This window comes from Aptenodytes patagonicus, chromosome 3 (assembly GCF_965638725.1).
Source record: "Aptenodytes patagonicus chromosome 3, bAptPat1.pri.cur, whole genome shotgun sequence".
NCBI lineage: Eukaryota > Metazoa > Chordata > Aves > Sphenisciformes > Spheniscidae > Aptenodytes > Aptenodytes patagonicus.
The window spans coordinates 108,829,920-108,856,654 of record NC_134951.1 but is presented as its reverse complement, the minus strand read 5'-3'; the positions used below and the strand labels follow the sequence as shown (position 1 = coordinate 108,856,654).

At 43.7% G+C, this 26,735-nt stretch overlaps 1 protein-coding gene across 1 annotated transcript in view; it reads right to left on the bottom strand.

The window, feature by feature from the left end:
- Positions 1 to 929: 929 nt before the first annotated feature.
- The window catches only part of TGFB2 (transforming growth factor beta 2), a 69,706-nt gene continuing 43,900 nt past the window's right edge, over positions 930 to 26,735 (bottom strand). Inside the window, exons 2-7 of the mRNA XM_076334590.1 lie at positions 26,380 to 26,543; positions 11,210 to 11,342; positions 10,981 to 11,091; positions 8,429 to 8,603; positions 7,703 to 7,856; positions 930 to 2,450 (exon numbers count right to left, since the gene is read on the bottom strand). Of these exons, the coding sequence (XP_076190705.1) occupies positions 2,292 to 2,450; positions 7,703 to 7,856; positions 8,429 to 8,603; positions 10,981 to 11,091; positions 11,210 to 11,342; positions 26,380 to 26,543 (896 nt within the window). The 3' untranslated portion in view covers positions 930 to 2,291. The remainder of the gene's footprint in view (positions 2,451 to 7,702; positions 7,857 to 8,428; positions 8,604 to 10,980; positions 11,092 to 11,209; positions 11,343 to 26,379; positions 26,544 to 26,735) is intronic.

Here is a 26,735-nt window from a genome sequence, read left to right as displayed (position 1 = left end):
TGTTTCCATCTAGGCAATAAGCACAGGCTCTACCGAAGTTCCGAGGAGCTGCGTGTGCAAGCCGCTGCGGTACTTCAGTTTTGCATCAGTGTTCTGCTGAAGCCAAAGAAATTGCACTTCTTAAAACTGGAGCTGACAACATCAAGCTCAGGAGCGTCCTCCCGACACCGCTCGGGTCAATGACAGAAAATGTCCTTCCCATCCAAGTAGTATGTTTTTAACGCAGTTTTCCAGCTTTGCCATGCAAAACCATTCATCATGTGAAATGAACTGAATGCGCCTTCACAATTTTTTTGCTAATTTAGGTTGGGGCTTTTTTTAAATGAAGAGTATGATGTGGATTTTTTTTTTTTTTTTTACTCCCTCTACAATATTTAAACATGTGTAACAACAACAAAATCCTAGGAACCCCACGTTCCTTTTTCCTTTCCTTTTTTTAAAAGAAGCTTTAATGTGAGCTCAATTAGAAAGGAATTGGCAAACTCTCAAAAATCAAGGGTCTGATCCTGCTAATCCTTACACACACACCCCAATAGCCTAAAGGGGCCTGCCGTGCCGCTGCAGAAGTTAAAGGCAAACCTCTGTTACCTGCAGTAGAAGCAGGATCGGTGCCACGGACTAACTGCGGGGGCAAGTCCCCGCTGCGTGCGAGGCCGATGCACGGCCTCTGACTGCAAAGCGATCCCGCTCACACCCCGTTCGGGGCATCGCCGCGGCAGACGCTTCCTACCAGCCTTCTGCACAGTGGTGAATGTCATTCTCTGCAAGGGTTTGCCTCGCCACGGCCAGGCTGGGACATCTCTTCTTGCAACACCTCGCTCCCTGACCATCTGTTTGAATGTCTATAGCTGAAAGGAAATAAAAAGGTCTAGGAATCCAAACCGCATCGCGATTCAAGTGTTACAAACGGGGACAACTTGAGGGGGGGTGGGGGCAGGGGGGGCGGGGAGAGATCACTTTAATCCATCCTTTTTATAAAACAGAAAACAAATGGAGTCAGGTAGCTTATGTCATAATGATGAACAATATACAAAGCACATGTATAGCAATTATTATAAAACATGTATTTGTAGTGCAAGTCAAAATATAGGGACTCTACTCATACTGGCCAGCTAGAGGGAAACACATGATTCTGAGTGATCTAAAAGAGCCCCAAATTCAAATTCAAACTCATGAGAGCTGACAGTATTACAGAGTACAAAAATATGGTGAAAATTTACACATTACACATAAAGTACTTAATTTTTTAATAGTTTACAAATAGAGATCTACAGATATGTTTCCAATTAAGCTGGCTTTTACTACCCACCTATTGTAATACTCTAGGTATGGTTACATATACCAAAAGAACAAAAAAATCCCATAGCATAGCTATACAGCAACATATTAAGGTCTGAAGATTAGACCAGTACATGTTAAATATTTCACTGGTTTACTAAACTGACATTTTAAATCATTTACAGTAAAAAAAAAAAAATCTTATAGACTTGTCTTTGAGACTGAAACAAAGTGTCCTTTATTAGTAAATTATTCAGTATTTAAAACAAGGGTTTGAGACCTTACAAGAAGCCTCTCTAGGCAGCTGGCATGAAAAATAAGGTATTTTAAAGGCAGAGTTTCTCAATAATGTAATAACTGATTTCTATTTTAATTGAACTAAACTAACCATTACTTTTCTGATTCTTTCGAGCTTGTGTTCCTTTAGGCTTTATATGTATTTCTGGCAGCTTATTTGGTCTCCACTTTGTCCACATTGGCTGGTTTTCTTTTTTCCAATGGCGATACGGAAATGTTCATTTGATAGTTTTTACACACAAATAAATAATGCACTGTTAACTCTACAACTAAGAGGAATGGGTAGGATGCCTATTGCGTAACAATACAGAGAGATCAAGTAAGGCACGGGACAGATACAGCAACTCCACTTCATGGGATTTTCCTGTTTTTTTCCTTTCACATAGTAACACTAACAAATTTCTTCCAGTGTTTATTTTTTAAAAGGTTTTTTTTTTCTTTAACTTTGCTTCTTGTCTATCTCACACTATGTGTAGGTGAAATGTAGGATAAAGGCCTTCAATGTTTTGCTTCAGATGCCAGTTTAAAAAAAAAACAAAACAAACTTTCAAACAGTTCAGACTAGTACCGCTTTTTTTTCTTCTTTTTTTTTTTTCTTTTAACACTGATGAACCTGGGTTTTCATTTTTCTTTCTTTCCTTCTCGCTCTCTCTTTCTTTTTTTCCTTGTTTTTTTTTTTTTAATGCACACACGTCACGCTGTTTCAGGGGTATCCTTTAGCTGCACTTGCAAGACTTTACGATCATGTTGGACAGCTGTTCGATTTTGGGTGTTTTGCCAATGTAGTAGAGGATGGTGAGGGGTTCCAAATCCTGGGACACGCAGCACGGAGAGGCAGAAGCTTCTGGATTTATGGTGTTATACAAGCTGAGTACCTAAAAGGAGAAAGGAAAAAAGAGAGATTAAGACAGCTACCTCTGCCTTCCTGCCACTGCAGAGCAAATTCCTTTCTGCATCGCTTCCTCCCACAGCGCCTGAGAGAAAGCCCACTGAAAGCACTATGAAGATTCCTGGATTTTAATATTTTTTATGCTTTTCCAGTTCAATCTGGTGTCACCATCTGCCTGAGTTTCCTCAGGTTCTATCCATACAGTCTTAAACCTCAAAACAGGTACATGCCTGGAGCCTGCCTTGAAAGCGTAGCCTTTTGAATCAACACGCACACTGTATCGATATGGAAAGAAGAAACTGAAAGGTTTTTATCTGTCTCTTCAGATTGCCATTTGCTGATACAGGATTTTGGCTTTACAAGTGCACCAAAGGGAGAAGAGAGCCCTTCAGAGCATGAGCACTCCTCCGCTTTTCCTCTCTGGCTACGTTTTACTAAGTCCATTAATGCCACCCTGCAAGCACCAGGACTCAAACTGCAGTTACTCCTGTTGAGAATCGGCTGCGGTGCAGTTAGCAGCGCTGGTGCTTTATGTCATGTTGGATTCATACGCGTGGTTCTCTGCAAGGGAAGTATGTAGGGTTACCCACTGATGATGCACAGGTATTTCTGAGGATGCCATTAATGTGTTAGCCAAACACCAAGTGACCTTTTCCTAGAACTTCAACACAACATTTGCAGCTTAGAGAGACAGAAGACCTGTTCAGGAGAGCAACACTAACTACTTTATTAAGCAACTTCTGACTCCTTGGGCAACTATCCAAACCACATATTTGTGACCATGACAGTTATTCTTCCTCTTTCCTTTAAAAACAAGTGCCGCTCCAAAATGTGTACACTACTACTCCACACCAGCACGGAAACATACTTACCTTATTTATAACTCTGCCTGCTGACATTGCTAATAGTACAATGCCACAGCCAGTGACAGCTACAAAGGATATCTATACCTGGGTCTGTAAGTTGAGGAAGAACACGCTGTCATGGCTTTACAGACCAACGGGAAAGCAAGCTGCCCCTTGGACACGAAGAGTTCTCCCTGCTGGCTGACATTGATCTGGTATTTTAAGGGAGGCTTGAAAAGGGGGAGACATCATTCTTAGTATGGACCTGAGGGTGAAATTCTTACTTTATGACAACTGTGATGCAAACATCTGCCTCTTGCATTTACTGTCTAGACATCCTTATTGACAGTTGAGAGAAATAAGCACTTCACAGCAGAATACTAGTCATCCTAAGGCAGTTGGCTAAAATACCACATCTAATCCCTAAAATAAAAAGTCCCATCTCAGACAAATATCGGTTCTTCGGCATCCCAGACACAAGGTTCCTCCTTTGCATATGAATTTTCAAAGTACAAGAATGAATACATCTTTTGAAGTAAAAGCAGCACATCTATCAGTACATTTTCAGAGAATCAGAACCATAGAATGGTTTGGGTTGGAAGGGACCTTTAAAGATCACCTAGTTCCACCCCCCATTCCATGGTCAGGGACACCTTCCACTAGACCAGGTTGCTCAAAGCCCCATCCAACCTGACCTTGAATGTTTCCAGGGATGGGGCATCCACCACCCCTCCGGGCAACCTGTTCCAGTGCCTCACCACCCTCATAGTGAAGAATTTCTTCCTTTTACCTAATCTAAATCTACCCTTTTTCAGTTTAAAGCTATTACCCTTGTCCTATCACTTCATGCCCTTGTAAAAAATCCCTCTCCAGCTTTCTTGTAGGCCCCCTTCAGGTACTAGAAGGCTGCTACAAGGTTTCCCTGGAGCCTTCTCTTCTCCAGGCTGAACAACCCCAACTCTCTCAGCCTGTCTTCAGAGGAGAGGTGCTCCAGCCCTCTGATCATCTTCGTGGCCCTCCTCTGGACTCGCTCCAACAGGTCCATGTCCTTCTTATGCTGGGGTGCCAGAGTTGAACACAGTACTCCAGGTGGGGTCTCACCAGAGCAGAGTAGAGGGGGAGAATCACCTTCCTTGACCTGCTGGTCACGCTTCTTTTGATGCAGCCCAGGATACGGTTGGCTTTCTAGGCTGCAAGCGCACATTGCCAGGTCACGTTGAGCTTCTCATCAACCAACACCCCCAAGTCCTTCTCCTCAGGGCTGCTCTCAATCCATTCTCCACCCAGCCTGTATTTGTGCTTGGGATTGCCCTGACCCATGTGCCTTGCACTTGGCCTTGTTGAACTTCGTGAGGTTCGCACGGGCCCACCTCTCAAGCCTGTCAAGGTCCCTCTGGATGGCATCCCTCCCCTCCAGCATGTCAACCGCACCACACAGCTTGGTGTCAGTGGCAAACTTGCTGAGGGTGCATTCAATCCCACTGTCCATGTCGCCGACAAAGATGTTAAACAGCACCGGTCCCAATACCGACCCCTGAGGAACACCGCTCGTCACTGGTCTCCACTTGAGCCATTGAGCCATTGACTGCAACTCTTTTGAGTGCAACCATCCAGCCAATTCCTTATCCACTGAGTGGTCCATCCATCAAATCCATGTCTCTCCAATTTAGAGACAAGGACGTTGTGCGGGACAGTGTCAAATGCTTGCGCGAGTCCAGGTAGATGATGTCAGCTGCTCTTCCCTCATCCACCAATGCTGTAATGCCATTGTAGAAGGCCACCAAATTTGTCAGGCACGATTTGCCCTTAGTGAAGCCATGTTGGCTGTCACCCATTGTCTCCTTATTTCCCATGTGCCTTAGCATAGTTTCCAGGAGGATCTGCTCCATGATCTTGCCCAGCACAGAGGTGAGACTGACTGGCCTGTAGTCCCCCGGGTCTTCCTTTTTTCCCTTTCTAAAAATGGGGGTTATGTTTCCCCTTTTCCAGTCAGCGGGAACTTCACTGGACTGCCATGACTTCTCAAATACGATGGATAGTGGCTTCATCCGCCAGTTCCCTCACAGGACCCGCGGATGCATCTCATCAGGTCTCATGGACTTGTGCACCTTCAGGTGCCTTAGATGGTCTCGAACCTGATCTTCTCCCACAGTGGGTGGCTTTTCATTCTCCCAGGCCTCGCCTTTGCCTTCTGCGACTTGGGCAGTGTGGCTGGAGTACTTGCTGGTGAAGACTGAGGCAAAAAAGTCACTGAGTACCTCAGCCTTCTCCATATCCTAGGTAACCAGGTCTCCCGTTTCCTTCTGGAGAGGGGCCACATTTTCTCTAGTCTTTCTTTTATCACTGATGTACCTATAGAAGCTTTTGTTGCTGCCCCTGATGTCCCTGGCCAGATTTAATTCTATCAGGGCTTTAGCTTTCCTAACCTGATCCCTGGCTGCTCAGACAATTTCTCTGTATTCCTCCCAGGCTACCTGTCCTTGCTTCCACCCTCTGTAGGCTTCCTTTTTGTGTTTGAGTTTGTCCAGGAGCTCCTTGTTCATCCATGCAGGCCTCCTGGCGCTTTTGCCTGAATTCCTCTTTGTTGGGATGCATCGCTCCTGAGCTTGGAGGAGGTGAGCCTTGAATATTACCCAGCTTTCTTGGGCCCCTCTTCCCTCCAGGCCTTTGTCCCATGGCACTCTGCCAAGCAGACCCCTGAAGAGGCCAAAGTCTGCTCTCCTGAAGTCCAGGGTAGTGAGCTTGCTGTGCATCCTCCTCAGTGCCCTAAGGATCTTGAACTCCACCATTTCATGGTCACTGCAGCCCAGGCTGGCCTTGAGCTTCACACTCCCCACCAGCCCCTCCTTGTTGGTGAGAACAATGTCCAGCATAGCACCTCTCCTCATTGGCTCCTCTACCACTTGGAGAAGGAAGTTATCATTGACGCATTCCAGGAACCTCCCGGATCGCTTATGCCCTGCCGTGTTGTCCCTCCAACAGATATCAGGGTGGCTGAAGTCCCCCATGAGGACCAGGGCTTGTGAACGTGAGGCTGCTCCTATCTGGCTATAGAGGGCCTCATCTGCTCGCTCTTCCTGGTGGGGTGGCCTGTAGCAGACCCCCACTGTAATGTCACCTGTCCCTGCCCTCCCTTTAATCCTGACCCATAAGCTCTCGGTCGGCTCCTCATCCATACCCAGGCGGAGCTCCATGCAGTCCTCCTGGTCACTGACATAGAGGGCGATACCCCCTCCTCATCTCCCCTTCCTGTCCTTCCTAAAGAGCCTGTATCCTTCCATTCCAACACTCCAATCATAGGAGCCATCCCACCATGTCTCCGTAATGCCAATAAGATCATAGCCCTGCAGGCATGAGCATTTCTCTAACTCCTCTTGTTTATTCCCCATGCTATGTGCGTTTGCAAAGAGGCATTTAAGTTGGGCCCTGGATGAAGCTGACTTACTGGCTGGAGTGGCTGGAGTTCCTTTGTGCTGCTCTTCAGGTGCTCTCCTGCTGACCTGTGATCCTTCTCCAGGCTGTGGGCATCTATTGCTGGCACTGGCATCAAACTGGTAGGAGTGGGATGGATTGAGGTTCCCCTCCCTCGGCAACTTTAGTTTAAAGCCCCCTTCACCAGCTTGGCAAGCCTATGACCGAAGATGCTCTTCCCCTTCTCTGACAGATGGATCCCATCAGCCCCCAGTAGACCACGTTTCTCCAAGTGAGTCCCATGGTCTAAGCAGCCGAACCTCTGGCTGTGGCACCAATCCTGTAACCATTTGCTGACTCGCCAGATTCGACTGGCCCTTTCAAACCCCTTCCCTTTGACCGGGAGGATTGATGAAAAAACTATCTGTGCTCCAGAGTCCCTTACTGCCGCTCCCACAGCTCTGTAATCCTTCTCAATACTCTTCCTTTCATTTTCGTGAAATTCAGCATGGTAGCAAATCAGTAACAATGAAAAATGAAAAATGGCAGGTCATAAAAGTAGGTGATAATCATCAGGTGTTATGACTCAGCCCTTTTGTTACTCTGATAGTGCCTCCCTCAGTGCCTTTACTGCACCGAACTCATTGTTCACTCATTCCGCTCACACTCTATAATGAAAGGTCCCTTCCCAGGCAGCCTCCCAAAGCTACACCAAGCTCACACTCACAAAAAGCATTCAGTCCTTCCATATGTCATATCGATGAACACGTTAAAAAAAAATAATCCCTGGGCTAATACATTCCTACTACTTCAACACTAGCTTGAGGCCATGTGTGAGTCCCTCTACAGGGCCACATTTAATCCTTAGTTATTGAGATAATAAACACAAGCTTTGGGCATTGGTGCTGATGTCACTCCTAGAAACATATTTCACCCTGCAGTTATAAAATAGAAGCTGAAAATTAGCAAAATCATTACTTACTCTGCTGTGCTGAGTATCTGAGCTCCATAAATATGGGCAGGCTCCTGCACAGAAATTAGCATGATACCCTTTAGGTTCATGAATCCATTTCCAGCCAAGATCCCTCTTGAAGTCAATATAAAGTGGACGCAGACAGCAATTATCCTGCACGTTCCTGGGAAATAAAATACAGACAAACACATCGATCATAACAAAGACAACACAGGGAATAAAAATAATCCAGTTGCTTGCTCCCTGAATGATGCTTTACAGGCAGGCAAGTCTGAGTACCAAAAATTCACAACCAAATCACATCAATAGTAGCTTATACTGTAACTGAAATCAGATGCTTAGACATGGCAGGACTTGCTTATACAGACAACGCTAATGGTTTCCCTGGAGGAATAGTAAGTATTTTTCTCCAGGTCCTACCGAGTGGCCTCTCTGAGTAGGTGAGCACAGTGGAGGTGAAAATTTGGCTGTAATTATGGGGCTGATGGGTCTGGGAATCATCCCAGACGGAACTCAGCTTCTGCTTTCTAAGGCCACAACCTTTCTCATCTGCCACCGTGTCTGCGGGATTGGAGTGCTGGGCAGACAGCTGCTGCACAGAGACCCCGTGGGTCTGTGAATGAGGATCCGCGCTCTGTATAAATGCCAACCGTAAAGAAACATGATAAGCAACTGCATTACACCTCACAGGCTGGTACTACTACGTAAGTATACTGAATATAGATGCATAGTTACCTAAAACAATAGGCAGCATCTAGAGCACGCTTCTTCCGCCGACTGGGCTGTTGCGACTCAAGTCTGTAGGAGGGTAATAACATTAGCAGAAGATGTGGGGTCTTCCCACTGTATTTTTTCCTATTGGACTTTAAAGCTTTCACATCACCACTGGAATATGTGTAGTCATCAATACCTTCAAAAAATACATTTTGGTGATAAACATTGTGTTGCTTTTTCTTCACAAATTAAACAAACCATCTCTTTAAAAAAAATTCTCTCTTAGAAACTGGGCAATGATGGTGTCAGCTGAGCATGTTTACTGGGGAAGTGGGGGCAAATTTCAACCCAAGATCCCCAAGATATTCACAGTTCTCATGTTATCTATTGTATCAGCCCTCCCACATTCAAAGCCATTTAATGGCATTTCAGTACATCTAGCAGAACTGTTGACATGAGTAACAGAGAAGACTACTTCAGCCACTGCATCTGCATTGCTTAGTTTCAAATGCCCCAAGCAGTGATGCTTTTGTCACTTCACTTAGGGCAGTACTCCCATCTTTTAACAGCTATGTACCTTTTAAAACCTTGTAACACCATTAAAGCTGCTCTGAATACTTCACCTGCGTTTCCCACTGCTTACTTCCATCCCATTAGTTTTCTCTGTCACATTTACCTCTTTCTAATGCTTGTAAATTCTCTGTCTCCCATTGCCAGTTTATTTAAATCTGCTGATTTTTCCCAGAAAGTAAGTTATTCTAGCCCCTTCTTTTGTATGGGCATGGCAAGGACATTAATCAAAACATTTCTTCTTGAAGTGGCAATCAATGACACCACATTTTGTATTTTCTCTTGAAACACTAACTGCCTTACTAGCTTTTTATCATGGCAATAGCACAGGCAAAAGACTCAAGGAGCCTTTCCTAGGAGTCCAAACAGCTCATGTTATGGCTGTTGCTAAGACCCTTTTGAAAATTAACCCCCTGAACCAGAAAATACTATCTAAAGAGAGAAAGATACACTTTTCTTTTCGTAACATCTGCAATTACAGTGACCAAATATCATACTAACAATTTTTTAAATACACACAATGGCTTTAATCATATGGACAGTACATATATTTACTTAGAGAAAACATTTCAACACAGTGAAACAACGGTTAGAAAAACTTAATGCTTGACAAGGAATATAGCCAAATCCTTGGAAAACAAATGAACCAAATCATGATATACTTTAATAAATGAGAACTGTATAAACAGAATTTGGGTTGGTTCTAATATAACCATAGTTTGATATGTACTGGTGGATGATAACTATAGCACGGTCAATTAAATAACATTTCCCTTTTTGAAACTGAAACTTTAGTGGCTTAAAAACACAAAGGAGCTTATGTGACCTTGATATATTTACTCTGTATCACCTTGTCTGCTGTCCATAAGAAGCACATATATCCATAACCCTAACTACACACTGTTGTTTATTTTTTGATGCCTACTCAATCCAATCTTTAAGTTTTTACCAAGCTAACTGTCAGCATAAAAAATACTTTGTGTAACTAATATACAAACATGTTACAATAAATTCTACATGCCAATGTGGATATATAGAAATAATCAATGTTAACTAATGTAGTTCTGTTGACTTCACCTGAGAATCAGACTTCCACTGCTGGAAGTAGGAGCACACAGACAAGCACACCATTGCTGTTTCTTCAACCCACAACGCACTGGCAGTAAAACACTGTAGGACATTTATACAAGTCTGGCACCTGTTGTCCAGCTCTTCCCAAAGTGACTGATGCCATTGCTCACAGTAATTTACAATATTACTGATAGGACCAGAAAAAAGAAAGGAAAAAAGAAAAAAAAAAGAGTAGCTGGAGTTATTAAGTGTGCCTGAAGTGCTGGAAGTACGTGTGCAGGTACTTACAAAGACTGGGACCCTCTATACTCAGTGAGGACAAAGGAAGGTGCTTCTATAAGCAAAGCAGCCAACTGTTGCCTTACCTATACTTTGGAAATTTGCCACAAGTATTGTTTAACACTCATAAAATGCATCATACTCACACACATATCTACTGCAAGCAGCTTACATGCGTGCCAAACACCATCCTAATTCTACTTTCCAGCAGTAGCCTTCTCTACTAAGCCTGAACCGTTACAGTGCTAGGATGGACAGCAGTCAAAGGATTTGTTTTGAAAATATTCAGCAAGTTTTCTCATGACTATCCAACAGTGGATGGTCTACTGTGCAACAGTCTTCCCTACATCCAAAACTGTATGTCTATCCGGTGTGCATGCTGCAAACTGTAACACAGACACTTCAGGACATCAGAGCTGCATGCATGGAACGAGATGGCTTATTCATGCCATCTGGTTTTAGGATAGTTCAGCTGACGCAGTTTTACCTTTTTGCCTTCAATACCATTTCCTACCAGCTGAGAATCAAGATTCTCAAGTGAGCAAGTTTTCAGTCAGCTGAATGCCATTTAGAGAGGCAGTAACAGCTCTTTGTTTCCCTCCTCAATTACTAAGTACCACAACGTTTTAAAAAGGTTTTTTTTCTTTCGTTACCTGCAAATCTTGCTTCAAGCTCCTCACTTTTATTTGGGATGATATAATTATTGGAAGGCACGAAGGTGCAGCACGGACAATGTAAGCTTATCTTAAATCCAAGGTTCCTGTCTGCAAAACATAAAAGTAAGTGGAGTTGTTTTTTACACATGGAATGACCCTGAAATACTGCTGAGTTAATGGAAGAGCAACTGGGGCAGGAGTGAAGGCAAAGAGCACGTGCTGTCACCTCTGTGATGGAGCCACTCATGTACAGCCTCAGTGACATCAAAAGACAACCATTCTCCTTCAGCTCTTGTTTTAACTACTTTGCTGTCGATGTAGCGCTGTCCTGGTGATGATAATTCTTTAGATTTTAGAACCTGCAAGAAACAACAAATATGATTGCCTACAGGTTAACATTTACCTGGTTTTTATTAACATGGACCACCGACATTATAAAATAGCAGAAGAAACTATTACAGCTCAAACCTCTATGCAGCAGATGTACATTCAGGCATGTTTTCAGAAAGAATTATCTTAGGGTGCATGGGGAGAGGAAGGTGATATAAAAACGCCCTAATGAAATCAGCTTATGCTCCCAAGCAAAACATGCCATCACATATTCCTTCCTAAGAGAAATCACACAGAAAGACTGTCCTGAAAACTTGTCCTGCGAATGTGCTGGTTTTGGCTGGGGTAGAGTTAATTTTCTTCGTAGTAGCTAGTACAGGGCTATGTTTTGGATTTGTGCTGCAAACAGTGTTGGTAACACAGGGATGTTTTAGTTACTGCTGAGCAGTGCTTACACAGAGTCAAGGCCTTTTCTGCTTCTCACACCACCCCACCAGCGAGCAGGCTGGGGGTGCACAAGAAGTTGGGAGGGGACACAGCCGGGACAGCTGACCCCAACTGACCAAAGGGATATCCCACACCATATGATGTCATGCTCAGCATATAAAGCTGGGGCAAGAAGAAGGAAGGGGGGGGACGTTTGGAGTGATGGTATTTGTCAACTTCCCAAGTAACCGTTACGCGTGATGGAGCCCTGCTTTCCTGGAGATGGCTGAACACCTGCCTGCCCATGGGAAGTAGGGAATGAATTCCTTGTTTTGCTTTGCTTGTGCGTGTGGCTTTTGCTTTACTTATTAAACTGTCTTTATCTCAACCCACGAGTTTTCTCACTTTTCCTCTTCCGATTCTCTCCCCCATCCCACCAGGGGGGGAGTGAACGAGTGGCTGTGTGGGGCTTGGTTGCTCACTGAGGTTAAACCACGACAGCAACACAAGTGGTCAAGAGATCATAGTAACCGGAACACCAAAAGAGGCTATTTTACCTTCTTCAGTAATACTTACACTGGTTAGAGCATAGTATCAGATGCTAAAGTAAAGCCTGTACAATGTAGTCTGTACACTGAAGATATTATATTGTTCACCCATAACTAATCTGTATGGTATTGCCTTATTCATGCTTCCAGCCTTCCTTCTTACTTCAGGTACTAGCCATACATTACACAGAAAAAAAGTTATTGTCCATACAGGTAACCTGGGGGCACGCAGAGGCAGCCTGGTGTGAATCGTGGCTACACATGGATTTGTGCAACAGGCAATGCTGCTTCCATCCAAACTTTGATGCCAGCTGTATTTGTGTCAAAAGTTTCAGCAAAGCTTGCTACCAAACATGCAATAAAAAAATTACCTGTACAAAAGAAACCCAGTCCCTCCCTTTCAAGACACAGCACTGCATGCCTAGAATTTCAAGTGCCCACAGTCTTCCTCCTACCTAAACAATTCAGCGAGTGCCTTCCCACATACAAGCATAGCCTGCTATTATTTACCCTAACTCTAGGACGAAAACAACCGGACTTTTGGCTGCTAACGTGTTTCTGGTTTCCTGGTTATCACCATGTTGATAGTTTTGTGATGCAAGAAGCTGGAATGCCATGCAACATTAAGTCAACTCCAATCAAGATACCACACGATAACATCACTTTGTAACTTCTGGCATGCCAGCTGTGTGACTTCATATATTGTTTTGGGTTCTTCTTCTCTTTAACCATCCAAGTCCATCTCCAAATGAATAACTGACAATGTCTCATTGTTTCCTCCTATTTTCTCAGCCCAGACCCACCTGACATCTAGCAAACGGTGCTGGTATAAAACAATGGTGAAACTGCATAATACATGTAAAGAAAAATACTTCAAAAGAGGTGTGAAATTATGTCATCATGATAAAATTAGGCTTTTCATAATTAAACAGAAAAGCAGGCTTGAAAAGGCCAGATTCTGTCCAATGTGTAGAGTCACCCTATTTACTTCAAGGGAGTGCTGGACCTCTCGAAGGCTAACAGTGCAGCTCCCACAATAACATTTGTCTTATGAGAAGAACAGCAGCATGACAAGCTCTTTGCCTTCTTTCTGATCAACACGTTTAGCAAAAAGATGAGAAGACGTTGGTCCAAGTCCAGAAAATTACTAAGTGCCCCTAGTAGGTGATGCTGAGTTCTCCAGTAGAAACTGAGGGCACTCAAACATTGAACACTGGGACTCCTTTTTATGAGGCAACCTTCAAACAAAGTGACTGAACAACTGTTTACAGAGAGTTTGGCAGCGGCAAGGGGACTACCATTGCTCAGAAGTGCCAGAGGGATGAGAGAATCAGTAATGATTACTGATGCTGGGAAAGTCCCAGAGAAGTACAAATATAACTGTGCCTTCCCTTTGGTCTTTATCAGGTCAACTCAAGTGTTTCTGAGGATGTAATGCAGCTGTCATTCTGCAAAGATGTGTTGGGGCGGGGGGGTGTGTGTGAGGCAAATGGGACACAAGAACTTGGCTCATTTCTCTTCCTTTCTGCACAGTCATATCTTTCCAAAGACTCCAGAAACTGCATACCTCAGTTTTGGCAGCTATGTAAGGATCTAAAAGTAAGTAATGTGCCAAAAGCAATCTCCTGATGTTAACTATAATTGGTCTTAGATATGTTCTGAAGACTCAGCTGTGCCTTGGTATCCAAAATGAAATGTCTTTATCCCGATCCCATTGCTACCAAAAGACAAAGTCGAGGGCTGGCAGTGTGTACCTGGCATGAAAGGCATTTGTAAAAGTACAAGAAATCATCACTGCACATATCCAATGGCACAAAGAACATCCATCCTCACCGATGAACTGAATGACAAGAAAAGTGTTGGCAGGTTTCAGAACTGTAGGACACTGTGTGACAGGATGGACACTGTGGATTAAAAGAGCTAGATATTATCCATACTATGGCATCTCTGATATCTGAAAGTAAGGTTTCTCTCCATGTTGTTTATGCTGCATGTTCAGGAAGAAAATTATGAAGAACGAGCTAAAAAGTCACAAAGTATGGCATAATTTCCACAATTGACATCATGGGTTAAACAGGCACTAGCAGTTCTTAAGCAAAAGGCTGTTAAGTGTGATGAGTGCCATACTTAATGAAATTAGCATGTCTGCTTCAATCTCCTTCTCCTGGGCTGACTAAGTATCTTTATACTGTTAGGGTGATATATGATCTTAACAACCTGATTGCTTGTAAGCAAGAATGATCTTCTAGCCTTACCATTTCCATTTTTTCTTTCTTTTTCTGTTACACCGTTACAAGTGTGGAAAGCTAATGGATGACAAAATCCTAGGCTGGATCCTCAGAGTCTATTTCCTCCCACAAAATAACCTGATGAAGGACTCCTCACTTATTTTCCTACACTGCATTCTATGTTTCCATCCACACTAAAGCAATTGTACTCTACATGGTGGTAAACAAAGTGGCCTCTTTGCAGGAACCTATCAGAAATTTTTACAGCTACAATATATTCTTCAAATGAGTCCTCCAGAAATTATTACATGAGATAAGCATTTTAGGTTTTCTCTGCCATTTTCCCCCTTTGGTTTGCTTCTTTGTACTTTGCACTACATTTCTGGTCTTACCTGCCCCATCAGCAACACACCTTTTTGTTCCAATACACTCTCAAGCCTAGATTCCCATTGAAAACCTTCTCTTTCAGTACTTCCAATACTTTCTTCCTACTAGATCAACTAGTTTAGTTGCAAAAAAGAAGAAAAGCCTTTTCTGTGCCTTGCAGCTTTTGTGCTTGAAAGCTTGTCTACTTCTTCCAGCTATACTGATTGGTCTTAGAAGAGATATTACCTTTACCTATAAACATTGCCTTGCCTTGCCTATAAACACTGCCTTACCTTTATGCTTAGCCCATCGCAACCACATCAAACGCTGTTATCAGAAATGTTGCTGCACAACTTGTATCTGCAGGAGCTAAATGAAGGCCTAAAAAATAAGGCTTTGTGCAAAGGAGTTTTCAGTGCACTAAAAATACTAACAGAAGACAAGGGGGAAAAAAACCCCACAGGAGAGAAAGAAGGCTGAGTTAAACTTCCCCTTTAATCCTTTCTCATTTCCTTCTGGCAACTTGTCTGAACACTGCCTCTTGAAGAGGCAGAAAGAGTTTGGTATGTCTATGTGTCATGACATGGATGGCTAGGGCTTTCAGGGTTGGGGGGGGAGTATTGTGCATCACCACCTGCATGTAGAGATGACAGATTCAATCACTTGCATTAGTAGGAGACACAGTTTCCACACATACCACCTCACCTCCCTCACTTACGAGTGACACATTTAAACACCTGCATGCACAAGTAGCTGATGATGCACAACTGCATGCATGCAGGTGCGAGCATGCACACCTTCACACACGCATGAGTGAAAGCTCAAAATCAACAACCTCAAAATTCAGGTTGTGCAAAATCTCTGTAGCTTCTGAACATGGGGATGTTCTTCCAGGTATATCTGTTTATTTGGTCTCACTTTCAACAGAATGATAATGCAACGCTGCCTTTTCTAATAAAGGATTACACAGGGAACATATGCACATGATCAGATTTTGTGGGGATGAGCTGAATAGGTAGAAGTGTTACCAAAAGGTTATCCAGCAGACTTCTAGCCCAGTATGGAGAGTAATTTTCATTCAGTAGCAATGCTCTAAATTCTAAGAACAATTTGGTTTTGTCTACCCTCTTTTTGTACGGGATTCCTCCCTTTCACAGGAAATCAAATAGTTAGCCAGAACACTTGTTAATCTCTTCTTGACAAAGTATCTTGTACACTTAAGCCCTGCCTTCTAGCTATCTTTTTCTATGAGCACTGCTAACCTTCCCCTCATGATTTTTTTTTCTATTCTGACCCTTCTTAAAAACACCTGGGGAAAAAATTATCTTACAAATACCCACGAAGGATCTCTAGATATCACATACATGCAGCTACTGCCAGCAGATCAAGGCAAAACAAACATGTGACTATATGAATAATGCAGTTAATTGCAGGAAAGGGCTCATGAAGCAGCCAGATGCAAACAAAGCATTGCTCTTGCTTGTACAGCTACACATGTTTAGGAAGCCCAGTCGGGGATCTCAGTGATGACAGCACTCACATGCCACCTTCATCAGGCCTGCCAGATTTCTGGTTTATAAATCCCGTTGAAATCTACCCTTCATTGGTTCTGCAAAGGCATTCTGCTCAGTCTTCAGGGGGAGACCCTCTGCTCTGCTGGCAGGGATTTGTCTGTGCTCCTCCTTGTCCGTTAGAGGAGGCCGGACCGTGATGCTGTCTTGGAAGCATATCCCAAATTACCATGACCAGGGCATTCAGTGGTGAAAAGCTTTAGTTTTGTCACAAACTGGTTTCAGAAGAATGACAAGCAAGTTTCCAGAAAATACTGATCTCTAAATTACTTCTGCCACCTGCTATGCTTATTTTTCAGATCAACTGGAGAGCATTAACTGATTATTTTTTTTTAAAATTTAAGTATCAAGTAGCTGAAATCTTCATTAAAATACTGGAGGATGAAACTGTTTGTTTATATGCACACGTTTATACTCTCAAGTAACTATCACACACCGAGTATAAAAATAAGGACAAGGATTGTCTTAGTCTGTGTTTTATAAAGTACACTGAAAACACTATATAATTCATGATAACAAACAAAGCAGAATGTTTGCAAAATTAGCAGAAACATGGCTTCTTTAAAAAATGGGGCATATCAAAGGCTGATACAAACGCAGCAGCAGCAGCATTTGGCATCAGTATAATTATACTGGTTCAAAAACAAAACCAAAAAACTTCCAAAACCCAAGACTCTGTTAATAGAAACTTAATTATTTTGCTCAAATTTTCCTTTGCCTACTCCCCTTCTCATATATATAGGCAGCTAAAGCAGGGGATAACTGAATGAACGCATTAGTTTATGTATTCTAGACAATAACCACTGAGAGCAGACGCCTGAACAGCCTGTCTTCATGACTCATTACACACATAAAAGGAAAAAATTTGACAGAAAGACTCACTGGTTCTTTCAAGTAACTAGAGCTCCAGAACAGCAACTTGCTTAGTTTATTTCAGACTTAATGGTCTGGCCAATAACTACTTCTAGTCTTCTATAGTTACCACAATCAGATGCAGAAGAATAGGAAAATTACAATTAAGTATAACTTACAGTGGAATAGTTTTGGCTAATAAATTCATCACCTCCCCAGCAAGCAAGCAAACAAACAAAAAACTGAGTGTGGTTCAGCAGTGATGATACACAGGCTGATGCATCAATGCCATACATCTGCTGCAGCCAAGAAAACCCTAGGCACACATCAAAGGCCAAGCTTTAGCAACAACAAGGGCATTTTATAGCTGGGTTTGACCATTACGGTCACTAACTGCTAGGAAATATTTTTGGCGACTTACAGTTACTTAAAACAAGTTGATGAACTTTCAAAACAGAATAATAAGATCATATGGCCACTTAAAAATATCTATCCTGTCTGCTGCATTGCCCTGGAACTTGGGATGGTCATTGCTGTCAGCCATCATGGGTTCTGCAATCACTGAATAGCAGTAAATATGGCATTATCTTGTAAAAACCTGCTATTAATCTGTTTTTCCTCTCCATTCATTCTGGACTGTCTGATCTCCTCCCTCCAGATGCTGTTGGCTCCCTGATAACTTCCTTCCCTTCTCTTCTCTGTCATTTCAGACTCCTGCGATGTTCTTGTGTATTACAACATCTTGGCAGGCTCACTAATCTTTTCTTACTTATCAGTCATTATCCATGGTTTCCATTGGAACTTCAAGGGCCTTTTAAAATAATGGAAATAACCTGACATGTACTTGTAAACTCAAAGTAAATAAGCCCAAACAATGAGATCCAGTGGTAAATGATGTGCTAATGCTGGTTAACATCAGAGCAGAGATAAATTCAGCTATGCACAACATCATGGCTGAAAACTGCCCTTTAGGATAACCTTTTCTGAACTAGAAGAAATCTGCCGGGGACTCCAGCCTAACCCTCTGCAGTGGAATAACCGGATTCCCAAGGTCTGCATATGCAGCCACTTGTGGTTTCCAAATTCTTATGTACTATTTGCCCTACTGAAAGATTCATTCACTGCCTGGTTCCAGATTTCAAAGGTCTCCTCAGACAGCTCTCGAGGACTTCATCCAGCCCTTTCTGAAGCTTGAAGTTAAAAAATGACCATGCTAATTCTCAATCCTTTCTCACTCCCTGGTTGAGTTCAAGGTCTTTGATCCTATCTTGGACACAAGGATAAGTAAACCCTTAATTCTGTTGCAAACCTCTCCAGTTTCTTATTCATTATATGTGGAAACATGTACATGTAAATGTAAATGCAAAGCCTCCTATAGTACCTTTTGCCAGATAATTGGGAATCTACTGGCTATCAAAATCTTAGCTTCTTCTTATCACCGCTAGTGCAAGAGACTGACTGTTTTTTTTTTTCAAAAATTCTCAGTGCAAATTTTTCAAGCTCTTCATGTAAACACTTCTGCAAAAGAGTAATTCAGACTCTGCCTTCAGTGCTATGGAGTTAAAAGGACTTTACAGCCCCCCTGCTTATCAATGGAAGTCTTTCCACTACTTGCAGAGGTCTCTGAATCAGGCTCAAACCAAGGGCAGAATCTTTAGAGACTAGTATATGAGATGCAGAGTTCCTGCCAAAATACAAAGGTATGGAGTACTTGCCAAAGTTTTAAAAAACCCCATAGCTCTCTGATCCATCTGCTCAGAACTTGCCAGACACGTTCTTCATGCAAACTTGCAAATAAAAAGAACATATTGCACACATAACCCAACCTCTTTTATATCTGGATGGGCTACAGCTGCAGTAGGATTCTCTTACAGTGTTGGCTGCTACTCGCTTAAAGGTAAAAGAAGGTGAAGTGCGAGGGGGCTAAAGAGATGAGCGGCTAAAGCAGGTCAAAAAGGAAGGGGAAGTCAAGTATGTCATGGAATCACTGTGACTGACTCATTGCATCGCCCTGTGGTGAGGGCAGAGAATGGATCCTGAGAAGGGATTTCCTCTCCATTTGTTCCCCAAGCAGGGCCTTCCTCCTGCCACTGAAGATACATGTGCAGCGTAAGTTGGGGATACCGTTCAGTCTGATTTATGCTTCAGCGGGCAGGAAGACTCTGCATTGTATAAGGAATAAACAAGAACAGGGGGTCTGGGGTCCTTCTCCTGGAAGATTCTGAAATATTGAGTGCAATTTCCTGCCGTTTAGGAGATTTTAAGATAGCTCCAAAGAAAGATTTTATATAAAACGAAGCAAAACAAAAAAATCCTGCAAACTTATCTAGCATTTAGCTTTAACTTGCCAGAGGCACATTACGTTTTATTAAAATATCAACAAAGAGGAGCCAAAGTCAACAAAACCAGAGTGGGTTCTCCTGTCTTCTAGCCAAATCCCCTAGATCCTGCAGGGTACTCCTGTGTTCATCTCCCCTTTATGCACAGGTCTCCCAAGCCCTTCCTCTTCCTCGGTCCTGTCCCTGACAGCCATATCTCATGTTCACATGCATTTTCCTGCAACGTTTTGGAATGCAACTTTCTTTGCTATCTGAATATTTGGACTTACTGCTTCTTCTAAAATGCTGTCTTCTTCCGGAAGTCACACCTCTTTCTTCCCATCCTCTTGCCTGCATCATTCTCCGTAAGTCACAATTCTCCTTGTGGTTTTCTCTTCCCACCACCTACAGGCTTCCACCCAAACCACTCCTGTCCTCCTCCATCTTCTTCCGTCATCTGTTCTTCTTCATATAGGCTTCTCTCCAACAGAGCTTCACATTGCTTCCTACACCTCCCCAAAACAGCAATATTACCTTCCCCCCTCCAACGGGCTCCCTAGCGCAAGGCCAGCAAGCCAACCTGATGTTCCTCAGCCCAGTAACTACCACGCTGTGGTGCTTGGTTAAAACTTGCTCCTGTATCAGTGTAACGTGGTCTTGACTACCCCACCCATCTGCAGCCCAAAGAGCAGGAACCCAAACCTAGCGGCTGGTTTCTGACCCATGTCCTGCATTCCTATGCTCTCCATAATGTACACGCCCTGCAAATGGCAATAAATCTATCGGCTCAGTGCCCCACATTTCTACACGCAGCAGTGTCGAGCTGGGAGTACACACTGACTTGTGCCAGTAGCTAATGGGGATATTATATACTTCTTCAAGTCATCTTCAATAACTGCTCTGTTCCTGGCAAGAGGTGGCTGCATCTGAGATAAGCTCTCAAATCACAGTGAATATGACGCAGCAATAAATACTTCCCCTCACCCACGCTCACAGATTATTTGCCAAAGGTACTCTATACATGGTCTCCAGTGTACTGATTTTTTTTTGTAGGGGATACAGCATTTCGAACCAAAAAAAAGAATTCTGGAACAAGGAGAAAGCAGCAATTCAACTGAAATATACTGCAAATTAACTTCCTCTGGGCCTGAGCTGTTGCTGAGGGGGCCGGGGAAGGAGGAGGAGATTGGTAGAGTAGAAAGTTATTAGGTCCACACTTTATACTGAGTTTGGCACTTCAAAGAGCACTGTACATTTGCCATTCAACATAACCTTGTAACCTTTCAGATCGCACGAGTCTGGTTTCAGGACAGCAATACATAAATTGTGTGATCCAAATATTCTACTTTAGATGTGGGTCACAGCAACGGCAGTCAATTAAAATTAAATGCCCCAGGTGATATCTGTAATACAGACATCCTGTGCCAGCTCACAGCCACAAATCCTGCTTCCTGGTATTTTCTTCCATGGCATTAGAGACGGCACTTTTTGGCAAGGAAAGAGAGCAAGGCCCCTCTGCTCCTGATTATATGGAGATCAGTCTGGAGTAGCTCTGCTGCAGTCAGTGTAAATTGCCTCAGATTTGCACCGCGGAGTTTTGACCCAAATCTACAGTAGCTCGCTCTAAACATATTCCCTAACTGAAAAACAAGACGAAACACTGTCTGAATTGAAAGTATTTGAACAACCGACTGTGGTTCAAATTTAAATCTGACTCATAAGGGGGTAATATGTTCCACAGCATCTTCCTTCTCCTACCTCCAAGCAGGGAGGGAGGCCCTTAAAGAAACGGGGGTTACCACTGTTGTCTGGAGGGCAGACAGTTCTTCCTAGACCCTGAGCAAGCTCCACAGGAGCCCTCAGCATGGACTGCGCCCTTCCCAACATGGAAAGACCAAAGGTCTGCTCCTGCTTGCTTCAAATTCTTCATCGCAATCTGATGTCCCCCCTGAGCTTTAACCTGGCACTGTCCGTTTGCTCCAACCCTGCGCTCTGATACATCCCGTGGTACGTCCCGCCCCAGTCCGCAGCCTCTCAGGTACCCTCAACCCACAGCAGCCTCGGATAACGATGATGATAAAAAACAGCACTTTTGCTGCATTTTTCATGATGTTTCATGATGTGTTAACAAAACATGGCACTGCTTCAATAGGAAGTAATTATTACTTGTTATTACTTGACTGTCTGTACATAACAAAAAATACCTTAAAAACAATACCACAACACTCTCTGAACAACGGCTTTTCGCCTTGCAAGGGTTTCTACTCGTCCAGCTTTGTGGTGGTGCCTATTTATTTTTTGGAATGCTTATTCATAAAAGACAAGCTTTTTTTGAAGGGTGCAGGGACTTTATTCATAAATACAGAAGCACCTTAATAAAAGAAAGATGTGATGAAGTCTTCAAAGCAGGCAAGAAAACTGATGAACAAAGACATTCCCATAACAACTAAGCTTTATCTGATCAAATTCCAATAAAGCCTGCATTTGGCATAAATCTTTAAAAACATAGCAAGGGCCACTGGAGGATGCTAAAACTTGTTTATTTAATATTATTCCTCCTCCCTCCCCCAAAAGTTCTTTATCCTCTTATTATTCTGAAGTCTTGGTGCACGTTGAGAAGCGCATTGAGCAAACGTGGTGCAGTGGAAGGACGGGAGGAGAAGCACGGGAGAGCGCTCGCCCCATCTGAGGTCGAGCCGCTTCCTTTCTTCCCTCCCTCCGGCTTCCCACTCTCCAATGTGCTGATGATCAGCAGCACGACCAGCAGATTAACCCTTACTTTCAGGCAGAAGAAACAACAGAAAAGATAGTGCCTTTAAATAATTTAATTCTCTGTGGCTTCACTTAACCAGAGCCAAGAAGAGACAGAAGCTTTTATACTAGCCTTATAAAAGAAATTTAATTCCTACTTCTATGACTTTTATTATTTTCCATCCTAAGACTACTTAATATGTGCACTGTGCTTCCCATCTGCGCAGGAACACACAGATGTGGCTGACTAATCCTTAAATACCAAAAGAAGTATTCTGGGTGAAAACAGACATTAAAGAAACTGTTTCTCGGGGATTACCGCTCGCCCACTGGCTTCGTGGACACATCCAGGGCACCTCCATGAGAATTAATCTCCAGGACCTACTGCTCGGAGAAACCCGGGGAGCAGCAGACCTGGCAAATGGATCCACAACCACTCACTCCCAGCATAAATACGATGGGGTGCTCTCTGCTCCAACCCTGCCTCTGAGGTGGGAACAGGGTCCTGCTGCTGCTGCGCCAGGGGCTGGGAGCGAGGGGCCACGGCCCTGGCTCGCCACACCAAGCAGCCCCAGACTGCCTTCCCGGAGTCAGTGCAAACAAGGGCTGCAGGAAAACATGAAGTCCTTTTCTGATGTGGTTTGGAAAAGGAAGCCAAGTATAGCCTGAGGAAAGCTTAGCCGAAAAGGTGCAGTCTTGCATTTCTTTTTTCATTTTAAGGGTAGATCTGTAACATCAGAGGACCACACAAAGAAAGAATCAGGAGGAGAAACAAAATATTTATATTCTGCTTGCTTATTTTTTCCATTTACCCTGCACATCTGTCTCTAGCTGTTCCTAAAATAGTCCTTCAGAGTAATATTGTCCCTTCTGCACCAGTGGTATATACACTACTACTAAACTGCCACTGGACTAAATCAGAGAGCTCTTGGAGAGCAGTTAGGAGACCTGCATGTGTTGAGGGACGGCCACTTTCCCAGTGAACCAAAACAAGAGAGCTCTGACTCTCTCCAGAAGACTTCTGCCCCTCTCTTCCTGCTTGACTGAGAAAGATGAGGGGACATGTGAACAACCATCCCTAAAACTGCAGGTATGAGAGGAATTTAAAAACCCCTCAAGAAGATCTCATCAACAAAGCAAAACACTAGGCAACCCGAAACTTGGTGGGAGGAAAAAACCAACACCCTAATAATTAAATGTTGCTCATGCAAGACGAAAAACCACGTTATTCCTTCTGGGCACAACAGCCCTGGCAAGCCCAGCACGCATCTCACAAGACAGGAAGCAGTGCTTATGCACGGAGGAGGAACAGCAGCTGCACATGCCAACTCCACCAGCAATCTCCTCTGCGAGGCTCGCTGTCCATGCATGGCTTTTCATGCTGGAAGCAAAGATACCTGAGTAAGTCTTCAGCCCTTACAGAACATATTTGCCTCTCCCACTTCCACTGAAATGAGCATCTTCCTCATTCTCCCCTTTTACCTCTCACGTCTGTACCCTCCTCCAGCGCTAGACATCCCTATCTGCGCTATCAATCTATCATTATTCAGCCCTAAACCTCCTCTAGCATCACTGTGGCACCAATGCCTCCTACCCATCCTTCCTCACCTTCAGCTCCTTCGATTTTCTTCTTTTTAATCTCTAAAATTCATATACTAAGTTTTAGGATGCTTTCTGTAGCACTGTTCTACAATACATCACAGAATCATAGAGTATCTCAAGTTGGAAGGGACCATAAGGATCGTGGGTCCTTCCTCTCCAATTTCTCCCTGCTTTTGCTTTTCCTGTTAAACACTGCGTGCTAACCTCACGTGTTGTGATGGAGATTAGATGCAGCACTATCTAGGGACTCTTATGCTCCTGCAGTAGAGCTGCTGGCAAGGAACCCATGCAGTTCAGACTGGCCATCACAGAGCTAAGATAACACCTCCATACAAGGTTTTGGGGAGAGCTGCATACAAGATTGCAAGAAATAAGTATGACCAAAGGGGGGGAAAAAACAACCAGCAGAAGAAGGCTACAGGAGCTTGTAAGAAGTAAAGCAGAGAGAGGAACTAACAGGCAGCTTTTGTCATTTTAATAGGTGCTCTGCAAGGGAAATGCTCTCGAGACAGCTTGCCTCTCTACAGGCAAAGGAGCAAAGTAACATGCCTAAAATATGCCTGGCACAAACAGACACTCAGAGCTTGCTGCCTTTGGCTTGCCTGTTACTTGGTGGAGAAAAGACCTAATCCTACAATAACCTGCACTCATTACTCACCTAACACTTCACTCAGTATGCCCCACCCAGCCTAAAAAAGAAATTGCTTTACTCACCAGCTATATATTTATCTAAAGGACCCAAGTACCTGCCCTGGATACAGGTGTCAGTCATTTCCATGGGCACAGGCTTGCTGGAATCAGGCCCTCTCAAATAAGCTCCAGCTGTTTCTCATCACAAGGCGAAATCCCAGCCAAGCAAAGGCCCTTTCTTCCCTACCTCTGCCGAACCCTTTGTGTCCCACGTTCCTCAAACATGGAAAGGCAATGAACCGAGCTCAGGCAACTGCAGCTGTACTCCTTTCAGGTGGCTGACTAACAGCTCTCAAAAGTAGAACAACAGAAAGCCCAGAGATGCCATCAACTCCTTTTAGGATGTCTGAACAGTGAGGTCAAGCCAGAACATACATACAATTGTTTCAACAGGCTGGTGGGGCAGCATCACAGGGACTCGTAGCGTAATTCTCTGTGACGGCTGTTACATATAAGCAACTCTCACTAGAGTTGAGGACTCTCATTAGAGTCCTAGCTTTCTCTTAACAAATGACACGTTATTTACTCAACTTTTCTGCCAGCCTGTCCTTGGGAAGGAAGGCAGCCAGATCGCAGTTGTGAAGCCAAGCGCCCAGTGACCACCTGTGGACCTGAACCACATTCAACCAGGAATCATGCTTCTCCTACGTTTAAACAATGTCTGAACAGTCCAGTGCACCTGTTCCTGCTGTCAGCCTCTAAGGTTGGCTTATACTGTCACTTCAGCAAGCATGTGAACCCAAATTCTCCTGTCTCCTCCAAGTTTGGCTTGCACTTGACCAGACCAGGCAGGAAAAGGTGAATGTTGAAAGTGAGGGAGAAGCCTAACTCAAATTTGCACCCACTGGATCTGAACCAGACTCTACAGGGCTGCAAACCCAGGGCAGTGCTCAGGCATAGCTAACGAGGGCAGCAAGAACAGAGCCAAAGAGGGGCTCAATACACTTTTACAATGTGGTATCCTGTCTGGCAGGGTTTTCAGCAGAACAAGTCCCGGGTTGCTGGAACTCAGTATAAAACTGCTGGGAGCTGAGCCCCTTCTGGTTGCTGTGTTTCTCAGCAAACTGAACTATGCTTTAGACGAAATACACTCTAGACAATATTTGCACAAATGCACAGACTCTATGTAAATGACTTTAATGGTTTTAAAGTCTTTAAAGATTAAATTACATCAATCTTACCAACACTCAGGAGTGAGAGAGTCATGGGGTCATTTTCTTCCTCACTTCTCAATCCCTGAATTGTCCACTCCCTTGCCTCAACCCCTGGGCTACTATACAGAAGCCAGGTCTGAAACTGCTAAGCTTTGAAACTCAATTATTAACAACGCCATTCCTGTGAGGAACGGTTAACAGGCTTCTCCCGAACACAGGCCAGAGAGAGGAATTTGACTTCTACGTAAACTACAGTACAGGCCAGGTGTTGGGAGACAGAGATCTGGGGATGACTCGGTTGATGTCTTGTTCTGTCACTTATCATTATATGCTGAAACTTTGGAGTCCCGAGGCACAATTGCTAGAAAAAGTTTGCACATTTCAGCTTCAGATGATTTTGAATAAAGTCCTTTCTAGGAAAGGCACAGGAAATAAGAGGCTACTTTGGAAAGACAGGACTCAACCGCTTCTCCCCATGGTTTGTTCCACCTGCTAGATGGGTACAAGGCAGGTTTCCTACAGAAAGACGGGGAGCTGACGTGTGCAAGGTGCCACCGTACCTGGTACAGCTCTATCCGCTGCTCTGAGACCCGTGCCTTCGAGTTCTGCAGGCGGAAGACCCTGAACTCAGCCTTCACCAAGTTGGAGGCGTTCTTCTCCATCGCTGAGACGTCAAATCTGACGATTCGGAAGTAAAGGCTGTAATAGCTCGGTGGGATGGCATCTGCAAGAAGGCAGTATGATTTTATTATTTTCTTTAATGATAAAATACATTCTTCCTTCAAACAGTGTAATACAAGACAGCCTCAGTAAGGGAAATATCTGTAGCATGATTCAGTTTCCAACAGCAAATTTAATATTATTAACAATTTAATAAAAAAAAGAAAAACCAACCCCACATGTGTTTGATTATAGG